Source organism: Theropithecus gelada, chromosome 15, assembly GCF_003255815.1.
Source record: "Theropithecus gelada isolate Dixy chromosome 15, Tgel_1.0, whole genome shotgun sequence".
Classification (NCBI taxonomy): Eukaryota; Metazoa; Chordata; class Mammalia; order Primates; family Cercopithecidae; genus Theropithecus; species Theropithecus gelada.
In genome coordinates this window covers 14,103,905-14,117,029 of record NC_037683.1, presented here as the reverse complement: position 1 = coordinate 14,117,029, position 13,125 = coordinate 14,103,905, and the positions used below count along the sequence as shown (strand labels likewise).

Sequence of the window (13,125 nt, the reverse complement as noted above, 5' to 3'; positions counted from 1 at the left end):
AGTTCTATTTGTAATCACGTAACAACATTCATTTGTGCTATATTAAACCAACAAAATCTTACATTAAAAAATTCAGGCCTGGGCCGGGCACTGTGGCTGACACCTATAAGACCAGCACTTCAGGAGGCTGAGGCAGGCGGATCACGAGGTCAGGAGACTGAGACCATTCTGACTAACATGGTGAAATCCCGTCTATACTAAAATTACAAAAAAATTAGCCGGGCGTGCTGGCAGGCACCTGTAGTCCCAGCTACTCTGGAGGCTGAGGCAGGAGAATGGAGAGAACACGGGAGGCGGAGCTTGCAGTGAGCCAAGATGGAGCCACTGCACTCCAGCCTGGTCAACAGAGCAAGACTCCGTCTCAAAGAAGAAAAAAAAAAAATTCAGGCCCAGCATGGTGGCTCTGGCCTGTAATCCCAGCACTTTGGGAGGCTGAGAATAAGGTCAGGAGTTCGACACCAGATGGGCCAACATGGTGAAATCTCATCTCTATGAAAAATTAAAAAATTAGCCAGGTGTGGTGGTGGCCACCTGTAATCCCAGCTACTTGTGAGGCTGAGGCAGGAGAATGGCTTGATTCTGGGAGATGGAGGTTCCAGTGAGCCAAGATCGTGCCACTGCACTCTAGCCTGGGCGACAGAGCAAGACTCCATCTCAAAAAAAAAAAAAAAAAAAAAAAAAAATTCAGTACTAGAGGTTGGGAAGGGTAGAGGAAGGGAGGGACAGGGAAGAGATTTGTTAAAGAATAAAAAATTACAGCTAGATAGAAGGATTATGTTCTAGAGTTCTACACCACTGTAGCATGACTATAGCTAATAACGTTATATAGTTTTTATTTTCTTTTGTTTTTTTGGCATGGAGTCTCACTCTGTCACTCAGACTGGAGCACAATCTCAGCTCACTGCAGCCTCGATCTAATGCATTCAAGTGATTCTCCTGCCTCGGCCTCCTGAGTAGGTAGGACCACAGGCGCAAGCCACCACACCTGGCTGATTTTCGTAATTTTAGTATAGACAGGATTTCATGTTGGCCCGGCTGGTCTCAAACCCCTGACCTCAAGTGATCCACCCATCTCAGCCTCCCAAAGTGTTGGGATTACAGGCGTGAGCCACCGCTACCAGCCTATATTATAGTTTTAAATAGCTAGAACAAAGATATTAAATGTTTCCAACACAAAGAATGGATGTTTGAGATGATGAGTATGCTAATTACTCTGATCTGATCATGATACATTGTAACTACAGAAACATGATTATGTACCCTAGGAATATTTACAATGATTATTTTTCAATTAAAAAAATAAAATTTTAAAAAATGTGGCAGGGTGTGGTGGTTCACGCATATAATCCCAGCACTTTGGGAGGCCGAGGCGGGTGGATCACAAGGTCAGGAGTTCAAGACCAGTCTGATTAACATGGTGAAAAATATAAAAATTAGCTGGGTGTGGTGGCCGACACCTGTAATCCCAGCTACTCAGGAGGCTGAGGCAGGAGAATCGCTTGACCCCGGGTGGCAGAGGTTGCAGTGAGCCAAGATCCTGCCACTGCACTCCAGCCTGGGTGACAGAACAAGATTCCGTCTCAAAAAAAGAAAAAAAAAAAAAAGTTTGGGCCAAACACAGTGGCTCACACTTGTAATCCTAGTACTTTGGGAGGCTTAAGTGGGAGGATCACTTAAGGCTAGGAAATCAAAACTGACCTGCGTGACAGAGCGAGACTGTCTCTAAAGAAAAAAATTTGTTTAAAAGTTCGTATTGGGCCGGGCGCGGTGGCTCAGCCTGTAATCCCAGCACTTTGGGAGGCCGAAGTGGGCGGATCACGAGGTCAGGAGATCGAGACCATCCTGGCTAACACAGTGAAACCCCATCTCTACTAAAAATACAAGAAATTAGCTGGGCGTGGTGGCGGGCGCCTATAGTCCCAGCTACTGAGGAGGCTGAGGCAGGAGAATGGCGTGAACCCTGGAGGCAGAGCTGGCAGTGAGCCGAGATCGCGCCACTGCACTCCAGCCTGGGCGACAGAGTGAGACTCTGTCTCAAAAAAAAAAAAAAAAAAAAGTTCGTATTGATTTTACACGTATCATGTCCTGACATATTTATTTATGTATATATATACTAGTCTCCAACTAGAATGCAATTTTGTTCACTGACATATCCCTAGTGACTAAACAGTGTGTAACATACAACAGAGACTCAATAAAATATTTATTCAGTGAATATCAACCAAAAGTTCTAATTTCCTAGGATAGACGGAGCCTGAATTATTGCTGGAATCCAAATAAGTGTTTCTGGTCTGTCCCAAAATATTAGTCTAAGGAAATCATTCTAGTACTAGAAAAAACTCCCCATTTTACTTAATATTTTTATACTTATAGACAGAGGTATGATTTTTATAAGAGGAGACACCAGAATACATACCAGTGCATTTCCTTGTGGGACTGATTTCGTTTGTGGATAGCATCTCCATTAATAATATCCCGGTTACTATTAGTAAGTACACCTCCAAAATCATAAGGACCTATAAAAACAAAGGGAAGAATCCTAGACTTCAGTTGAAGACTAACACTGACCTGATGTTCAAATACAAAGGTACCGTGTGAATCTCTCATTGATTCAAGGGAAGACAATTACACAACATTTAAATTCTTTTAAAATTTAACATTTTAATTTAATGGAGTATTTAAATGACTTCAGTATGTTGTCAGTTTCAACATTTTCAAAAACATTTGATTATTCAGCAGTTCTTCAAACAATATAATGAGAAACAAAACAAGAATCTATGGCATCATTATTCTAAGTAATAAAAGGAATGGAGATCTGGGATGTTCAAAATGACCTTTACATTTCAAGCAAACTTAAAATCTCAGGTTTAACACTATTATTTTAAAAGGAAGTTGGTTGGACATGGTTGCTCATGCCTGTAATCCCAGCACTCTGGGAGGCTGAGGCAGGAGGACTGCATGAGGCCAGGAGTTCCAGACCAGCCTGGGCAATATAGTGAGACCCTGTCTCTACGAAAAAATTTTTCAAATTAGCTGAACATGGTGGTAGGTGCCCGTATTCCCAGCTACTCAGGAGGCTGAGGCAGAAGGATCACTTGAGCCAGGGAGTTTGAGGCTGCAGTGAGCTATGATCACACCACTGCACTCCAGCCTAGATGACAGAGTGAGACCCTGTCTCAGAAAAAAAAAAGGAAGTTGCAGAATAAAATAATCTCTTTTTTTAAAGAATGAAATCTTAATCTCATAAGTAAATACAATTTTAAATGAGCCACTAACTGTAAAATTTAGGAAAATATTTGAATAGAATTTGAAAATTCTCATTCACAAAAACTTCACCTTTAAGAATGTATTGCCAGATTTCAGCATGCAAAAAATCCATTATTATCACTATCATATCAAGCACTTTAGTTATGGTTCTGAGGTTAGCCTTTTCCCACTAAATTCATACGAATTAGCTAAACTCCTGTCTAAATGGAACAGCAACTGTGGGATGTTCAGATAATCTCTCTCAAAGGACCTATCAAAGTACGATAACCTATCATACTTTGAAAAAAGCAAAAAAGTCAATATGTTAAGCAGAGACCCAGAAAATTGATTTAACAGTATATGACATAAAGATAATTATAAATAAAAGTACTATCACAAAAAACTAGTTTTTTACGTTACTTTTAATGTTGTATTATATTTCATTTCTTAAAAAAATCACTGCAATGAAAAGACTAAAGAGGTTTGTTTTGTTTTCATTTTAACATTTTAAGAGAATCTGTAGGTCATGCAAGGAAGATGGCAAGGACATGCATTTTATAAAGGAATGCAAATTTCAACAAACAAATGAAGAGGAAAATGTTAAGGATGTTAAGATTTTTATTTATTTATTTTTTTGCCCAGGCAAAGATTTAATTATCTTATTTACATCCAAGTTACTTATCTATTCTGACCAATTTCTGGACTCATATGTTCTGGACAGTTTTAAGTTTTTATTCTGAAACAGCATCCCGATATTCTACAGATTGAATTCATAAAACAAAATCAAGGACAGAAAACAAAATCATGACAAGGGCTTGAACTTTCACAGTTACAAAAGTACACTGATTTCTACAAAGACTTTCGGCCATCATGTAGCCATTGACCGGATTCCCCAATATACTGAAAGCTCAGAAAAATTCAAAGATGTGAAATACATCATTAGGCTTGGTTATTCCATCATCCTTTTCAACTTTGAAACATCAAACTCCTTATGTATATCTAAATGGATTTACATATTATGCTTTTGATAAATTTGATAGTGAAGCATGCATTTAATATATGAATTTTCTGATGATTTATGGGCTTTGACATATAACATTTCAGAAAATACGACAGACTGGGGTATCTACAAAATTGCCAATCAACATATAGACCAGGTTTCAAATTTGGAAGTCTGTCTGGAAAGCCTGAGATGGTCTGTGGGCTATGGGCCATCGTCTTGTAGAAAATAAAGAGAATTCAAGCCCTGCTCACAACAGGGAGCATTCCTTTATTGTACCTTCACTATCAGAACGACCTGTGGGGAAAACGCCAGTGGCCGACAGGTAAATCAGAAGCACACTATTGGCAGGCAGCTCCTGAAATTAAAGAAAATCACATACACAAAACAACAAACAGGGATAAACAACACGGTTTTATTTAAAGTTCATGACATTTTAAAGTTCTGGAATAAATAAGAATGCACTGTTGTCTTTTCCAAGTGAAGAAATGCTCTTCTTGGTTCTGACTTTATATACAAAGCAGAGATTCATTATTAATCTATAACTATTGTCAAAAGTTGTGAAGACATTCTCTGCTTCAAAAACCCCATGATTTAGAGAATATTCTCTGAAAACTTGAAAGGAGAAGTAAAGATCCTGACTATATGGCTAAAAGCCAAAGTCCCTTCTGTGGCTTTCTCTATGTAGACTTTGGGAAGAATTCTCCTATTTCTCATAATTCTTTCAGATGATCTAAATGTTTCGTAGAGCTCTTTGAGTATATAAGAAGCCTAGGCACTCTGCTTTTATTTTTCAGTTCTGCATTTTTTTTTTTTTGAGACAGAATTTTGCTCTTGTTGCCCAGGCTGGAGTGCGATGGCATAATCTTGGCTCACCACAGCCTCCGCCTCTGGGGTTCAAGCGATTCTCCTGCCTCAGCCCCCCAAGTAGCTGGGATTACAGGCATGTGCCACCACGCCCAGCTAATTTTGTATTTTTTTAGTAGAGACGGGGTTTCTCCATGTTGGTCAGGCTGTTCTTGAACTCCTGACCTCAGGTGATCCACCCGGCTTGGCCTCCCAAAGTGCTGGGATTACAGGCATGAGCCACCACGCCTGGCCAGTTCTGCACTGTTACACCTAAAATCGTTGAGTAATAAAAAACTGGAGGAAGGAGAACCACTATTATCATTAATTAATGATGGGAATAATCACAACATCATAAGCAATTTTCATTCCAAAACAGCTATTTCACAGCTTACCAGAAGTTAAAAAAAAAAAAAAAAAAAAGAAAGGAACAAAACAAAACAAAAATATCTATTATCAGGATCATTATTCTAAAGGCAGTTTTTCATTTTTATATTTTACCTAAACTCTTAAATATTTTTTCAAGAGTGACTCTTAGATTCTATTTAGGGCACACTTTCACCTTATAGTAAAAAGTACTGGATCACACATACCTTAAAAGATGCTGCTAAGAAAGTATATAGTTGGCTGAAGGTCGGTTTATAGAGAAGATACTTGTGGGGATTTTCTCGTCTAGTAGGCTTGTCAGCTGATTCCTATATGTACACACAGAAAACATTATACATATAAGCTGCATTTGACAAATGAATTATCAATGCCTATTTTCACTACCCCTTATCAAGTAAGTCTTATTTTCACTCAGTCTTACTATGATTATGCTTATCTATTTCTCCATGTCTCATCAAGTTAATTCTTTATTCAATAAGTTTGTAGTATCTGTTGAATAATCAGCGTTCTATCAGGAGAGAAGCAGCCAGAGGGTTACCAAACTTGCAAATGTAAAGAAGAAATTACCTGCATTCCTGGTTTATTCATCTGGGAAGCTAAATTCATTGGCTCCCTTTCCAGAGCTTGTAACATCCGGAACATGTCAACAGTTAGTTCACTGAACTTAACCTGCAAGAAAAAAAACAAAACACAACCTAGCCTTAATGCAACACGCAGACTTTGAAGACTTTTATCACATTACTAATTGTGACTTTCACATGTACTTCAGGGCTTTGGGTACCTTTTTCTCTAATATTTCATTATGGAAATTTTCAAGCGATGGGAAGATTGGAAGAATTCTACAGTGACATCCATATGTTCATCATCTAGATCCTATAATAAGCATTTTTTTATATTTGCTTTATCACACACCTCTCCAGCCATATACATGTCTACTGATTAATAAACTTCCTCAGGTTTTGTTTTTTTAAGTAGTTACAGAAACACAGGGGGCAAAGCATGGTGGCTCACGTCTGTAATCCCAGAACTTTGGGAGGCTGAGGCAGGTGGATCGCCTGAGGTCAGGAGTTCAAGACCAGCCTGGCCAACATGGTGAAACCCCATCTCTACTAAAAATACAAAAATTAGCCACGCGTGGTGGTGGATGCCTGTAATCCCAGCTACACAGGAGGCTGAGGCAGGAGAATCACTTGAACCCGAAAGGCGAGGTTGCAGTGAGCCGAGATCGTGCCATTGTATCCCAGCCTGAGTGAAACCCCTGTCTCAAAAACAAAAACAAAAACAAAAACAAAACAAAACAAAAAAGCAGCAGCACAGAGACTATATTAGGTTCTACAAACATGTTAACTTCCAAAGACTGGTGGATGAATTCACATGTGTAGTAGTGTGCTATGTGAGGGGCAAGTTTTTCAGTAACACCACAAGGATCTCCAGCCCCAATTTTTTTTTTTTTTTTTTTTGAGATAGTCTTGCTCTGTTGCCCTGGCTGGAGTGCAGTGGCATGATCTCAGCTTACTGCAACATCTGTCTCCCGTGTTTAAGCAATTCTCCTGCCTCAGCCTCTGGAGTAGCTGGGATTACAGGCATGTGCCACAACGCCTGGTTAATTTTTGTATTTTTAGTAGAGATGGGGTTTCACCATGTTGGCCAGGCTGGTCTCGAACTCCTGACCTCAAGTCATCTGCCCACCTCGGCCTCCCAAAGTGCTGGGAATACAGGCATAAGCCACGATGCCTGACCTTCCAGCCCAAATTCTATACACAGAAGTTTGATAGTAATCCTTGCTACATGAAGGAAAAAAGAGCTAACTTTTGATGAACTAGCTATGCTGAAATACAACTGTGATCCTTTTTTTTTTTTGGAGACGGAGTTTCGCGCTTGTCGCCCAGGCTGGAGTGCAATGGCGCAATCTCGGCTCACTGTAACCTCCTCCTCCCAGGTTCAAACGATTCTCCTGCCTCAGCCTCCAGAGTAGCTAGGATTACAGGCATGCGCCACCACACCTAGCTAATTTTGTATTTTTAGTAGAGACGGGGTTTCTCCATGTTGGTCAGGCTGATCTTGAACTCCCAACCTCAGATGATCCGCCCACCTTGGCCTCCCAAAGTTCTGGGATTACAGGCGTGAGCCACCGCACCCAGCCTATGATCCATATTTTATAGTAATTTCTTCCATACGTTTTGGCCCTACACAATATTTAAGTCTGTATCCTTTTCCAATTTCAGTAATACTTATACAGAACTTCAGGAACATACATGGTAATAAAACAGATGAGAATTTTATAAAGTACCTGTTTCTATCAAATAAAAAAAGAGGAATTATTTGGTTAAGATAAGATGAGAACAAGTTTATGAAGATTACTAACTACCCTTTCAAACATTTAATTCATTTAATATACACGTGTGTGTGTGTGTGTGTGTGTATGTGAGTTTCACACTGTCGCTCAGGCTGGAGTGCAATGGCATAACCTCGGCTCACTGCAACCTCCGCCTCCCAGGTTCTAGTGATTCTTCTGTCTCAGCCTCCTGAGTAGCTGGGATTACAGGCATGTGCCACTACGCCCGGCTAATTTTGTATTTTTAGTAGAGATGGCGTTTCACCATGTTGGTCAGGCTGGTCTCGAACTCCTGACCTGACCTCAGATGACCCACCAGCCTCAGCTTCCCAAAGTGCTGGGATTACAGGCATGAGCCACCGCACCCAGCCAAGAGGCAGGGATTAAAGAAGGGGAAGAAGTTTAAGGAGATAAGTGGGTACTAATACCTTGTTTTCCTACAGTAAGGGTAGCATCTGGCTAAGAACTGGTTGGCTGGTTGGAAGATGGCCCCTCCCACACATACACCTATGCCCAAATAAAACTGGATGCACAAAAAGATATGGCCTCAGAGAACACTAGAAACAAATCTGCTCCAGAGACATAAACATGAAGGAAACTCTACCTTAGCTTTTGTTCTGAGAAGAGATCAATAAAAGTCTCCCCCAATAATTCATGGCCATATGCTGATTCTCATGTGGCCTGGGAATCTGAATTAACATTATTTGCATGGCTGAAAAATCTATAAGGTTTTTTACTTAAAGAGAACAAAAACTGATAATGCCCCCAAGTTTTGAGAGAAAAAGCAATGCATATCTTCATTGGAAGAAGGCATCCTCAATTCAGGTCTTAAAGAATTCTAGCTGATAGAATTACATCAAAGACGACTCACAAACAAAAATCGTAAAACGCATGAAGAAAAAAGGCACCCCTGATTCAGTAAACAGAAACAGGATGATACAAACATCATACATAACATGCAAAAGTCTAGGTGTGGCAGCTCACACCTGTAATCCCAGTACTTTGGAAGGCCGAGGTGGGAGGATCATTTGAGGCCAGGAGCTTGAGACCAGCCAAGAGGCAGGGATTAAAGAAGGGGCAACACAATGAGATATGCACCCCCGACCCCCTGTCTCTTAAAAAAAAAGTTTGTTTCATATGCTTAAATAGAAGATGCAATTAAAATAATGATTAAACCAATCAAAGGAATATGTAGAAAATAACCTAATACATTCATTCATTCATTTGAGATGGAGTCTCACTCTGTTGCCCAGGCTGGAGTGCAGTGGTGCAATCTTGGCTCACTGCAACCTCTGCCTCCTGGGTTCAAGCGATTCTTCTGTCTCAGTCTCCCTAGTAGCCGGGACTACAGGCGTGCGCCACCATGCCCAGCTAAATTTTGTATTTTCGGTAGAGATGGGGTTTTGCCATATTGGTCAGGCTGGTCTTGAACTCCTGACCTCGTGATCCACCCACCTCAGCCTCCCAAAGTGCTGGGATTATAGGCGTTAGCCACCACACCCAGCCTATACTTTTAAAAATAAGAAATACAATAAATGAAATGTAAAAACAGGCCAGGCGTGCTGGCTAGGGCCTGTAATCCCAGCACTTTGGGAGATCGAGGTGGGTGAATCACCTGAGGTCAGGAGTATCGAGACCAGCCTGGCTAACAAGGAGAAACCCCATCTCTACCAACAAATACAAAAATTAGCTGGGTGTGTAGGGTGCGCCTGTAGTCCTGGCTACTGGTGTGGTTGTGGTGGGAGAATCAATTGAACCAGGGAGACAGAAGTTGCAGTGAGCCAAGATCATGCCACTGCATCCCAGCCTGGGCAACAGAGCAAGAACCTGTCTCAAAAAAAAAAAAAAAGAAAAGAAAAGAAAGAAAGATAATGCTGGGGGATTTAATTATAAGTAGTATGCAAGCAAATTATCAGATATATAATAACTATATATATTAATATGATAATTTTAAAAGTGAGAAACAAGCAATAGAATAGACCAACACAGTTATAGTTAGTATAACTAGAGAGTGTAGTTAGCAGAAAAGGACTTAACATACTAAGTGTGATCAACAAAATAGACATGGTAGAACAGAAATGAAGAAATAGGGAATTCTGCCAGAGAATTAAAATCTACTAAAAAATAAAAAAGGGCCAGGTGCAGTGGTTCAAGCCTATAATCCCAACATTTGAGAGGCCAGGGCAGGAGGATTGCTTGAGACCAGTTTGAGACCAGTCTTAGCAACACAGCAACACACCATCTCTATAAAACAAACATTTTTGGAAGGCTGAGGCGGAAAGATCACTTCAGCCTGGGAGTTCAAGGCTACAGTGAGCCCTGACGGTGCCACTGTACTCCCACCTGCATGACAGAGCCAGATACTGTCTCTAAAAAGAAAAAAAAAATTTTTTAAGACAGGGTTGGCCAGGCGTGGTGGCTCAAGCCTGTAATCTCAGCACTTTGGGAGGCTGAGACGGGCAGATCACGAGGTCAGGAGATCGAGACCATCCTGGCTAATACAGTGAAACCCCATCTCTACTAAAAAATACAAAAAACTAGCCAGGTGACAAGGCGGGCGCCTGTAGTCCCAGCTACTTGGGAGGCTGAGGCAGGAGAATGGCGTAAACCCAGCAGGTGGAGCTTGCAGTGAGCTGAGATCCGGCCACTGCACTCCAGCCTGGGCGGCAGAGCAAGACTCCATCTCGAAAAAAAAAAAAAAAAAAAAAAGACAGGGTCTGCTTCTGTCACCCAGACTGAGGTGTGTGGCACAATCATGGCTCACTGCAGCCTTGACCTCCTAGGCCCAAGTGATTCTGCCATCTCAGTCTCCCAGAGTTGGGACTAGAGGCACACGCCCAACACCCAACTAAGGTTTATTTTTTAGGTTTTTCTTTTTGAGATAGACTCTCACTCTGTCACCCAGGCTGGAGCACAGTGGCATGAATTTGTCTCACTGCAATCTCTGCCTCCAGGGTTCAAGCGATCCTCCTGCCTCAGTCTCCCAACTAGCTGGGATCACAAGCATGAGTCATCACTCATTAATTAGCCTGGCCAATTTTTGTATTTTTAGTAGAGATGGGGTTTCACCATGTTGGTCAGGCTGGTCTCGAACTCCTAACCTCAAGTGATCCACCCGCCTCGTCTCCTAAAGTAATGGGATTACAGGCATGAGCCACTGCCTGGCCTGATATTTGTATTTTTTGTAGAAATGGGGTTTCATCACGCAGCCCAGGCTATGGAAAAAAAAATTAATCTATAAAGCAACAATCAAATGGAAAAATCCAGAACTAAGACAATATGTGAAATATGAAATTAATATAAGGTTAAATAGCAGATTAAACATGTCAGAAGACAAGGTTAGTGAAATGAAAAAGAAGTCAACAGAAAACAGCCTAACTAAAATCTAGAGAGGAAAAAATGATGAAAAATACAGAAAAGAATATAACAGACACATATAGCACTGTGAAACGGTCTACCAACATGTAACTGAGTCCTAGAAGTGGAGGAGAGAAAGAATAGAAGGGAAACAATATTCAGAGACATAATAACCATATTTCAAAACAGATGAAAGACAAACCCATAGATTCAAGAAACTCTGTGAACCTCAAGCAGGATAAATAAAGAAAACTGCACCTGAATATAGCACAGTAAAACTGCAAAGAATCAAAGAAAGTGAGAATATCTTAAAAACACACAGAGGAATGAAACATTTCCTTTAGTGGAATATAATATGTAACCAATAAATCTAACAGACAATTTGTCAACAGAAACGAGAGAAAAAGATAAAGAAATTAAATCTTCAAAGTACTGAAAAAAAAAATTATCAAACTCAAGTTGGAGATGTGCAATATACTGTCGGTAAGAGTTAAAAAAGAAATTAGAAAATACATTCAACTGAAAGAAAATAAAAAATGTAAAATATTATAGAAGGAGCAGGATTGGAAAAAAATACGAAATATCAAAATACGTAGAATAAAATTCAAGTAATGCTGAAAGAGAATTTTACAGCTTTGGATTTTTATTTTATTTATTTATTTAGAGATGGAGTCTTCTTCTGTTGCCCAGGCTGCAGTGCAGTGGCGTAATCTTGGCTCACTGTGACCTCTGCCGCCCAGGTCCAAGCAATTCTCCTGCCTCAGCCTCCCAAGTAGCTGGAATTATAGGTGCATGCCACCATGCCCGACTAATATTTGTATTTTTAGTAGAGATGAGATTTTGCCATGTTGGCCAGGCTGGTCTAGAACTCCTGACCCTCAGGCGATCCGCCCCCCTTTGCCTCCCAAAGTGCATGAGCCACCATGCGCAAAGGCATGAGTCACCACACCCAGCCCAGGATTTTTATATTAGAAGAGGAAAAAGGGCATAGTGGCTCACACCTATAATCCCGACACTTTGGGAGGCCAAGCGGGGGGCAGATCACCTGAGGCCAGGAATTCAAGACCAGCCTGGCCAACATGGCGAAACCCCGTATCTACTAAAAATACAAAAATTAGCTGGGTCACTGTGGTGGCACATGCCTGTAATCCCAGCTACTTGGGAGGCTGAGGCAGGAGAATCACTTGAATTCGGGAGCCAGAGGTGGCAGTGAGCCAAGATCACACTACTGCACTCCAGCCTCACGGACGGAGTAAGACTCTGTCTCAAAAATAAAAATAAAGTCAGTTGGCCAGGAGAGGTGGCTCATGCCTGTAATCCCAGCACTTTGGGAGGCCGAGGTGGGCAGATCACGAGGTCAGGAGATTGAGAGCATTCCGGTTAACACGGTGAAACCCTGTCTCTATTAAAAATACAAAAAATTAGCTGGGCGTGGTGGCATGCGCCTGTAGTCCCAGCTACTAGGGAGGCTGAGGCAGAAGAATCACTTGAACCCAGGAAGCGGAGGTTGCAGTGAGCTGAGATTGCACCACTGCACTCCAGCCTAGGAGACAGAGCAAGACTCTGTCTCAGTAAATAACTAACTAACTAACTAAATAAATAAAGTCAGTTATCTAAGCAAATTAAATTCAAAATAGGAAGAAGGAAATAAAAATAAGAATCAGAGGCCGGGCGCGGTGGCTCAAGCCTGTAATCCCAGCACTGTGGGAGGCTGAGACGGGCGGATCACGAGGTCAGAAGATCGAGACCATCCTGGCTAACGTGGTGAAACCCCGTCTCTACTAAAAAAACACAAAAAATTAGCCGGGCATGGTGGCGGACGCCTGTAGTCCCAGCTACTCTAGAGGCTGAGGCAGGAGAATGGCGTGAACCCGGGAGGCGGAGCTTGCAGTGAGCCGAGATCCGGCCACTGCACTCCAGCCTGGGCAACAGAGCAAGACTCCGTCTCAAAAAA

The 13,125-nt window shown here is 41.5% G+C and overlaps 1 protein-coding gene across 2 annotated transcripts in view; it reads right to left on the bottom strand.

The window, feature by feature from the left end:
* Positions 1–13,125, bottom strand: part of SCAI (suppressor of cancer cell invasion) — a 191,699-nt gene that overhangs the window by 42,904 nt on the left and 135,670 nt on the right. For both annotated transcript variants that reach the window (XM_025359040.1, XM_025359039.1), the window contains 4 exons: positions 6,047–6,148; positions 5,686–5,787; positions 4,526–4,604; positions 2,417–2,516 (listed from right to left, as the gene is read on the bottom strand). In XM_025359040.1, the coding sequence (XP_025214825.1) occupies positions 2,417–2,516; positions 4,526–4,604; positions 5,686–5,787; positions 6,047–6,148 (383 nt within the window). The remainder of the gene's footprint in view (positions 1–2,416; positions 2,517–4,525; positions 4,605–5,685; positions 5,788–6,046; positions 6,149–13,125) is intronic.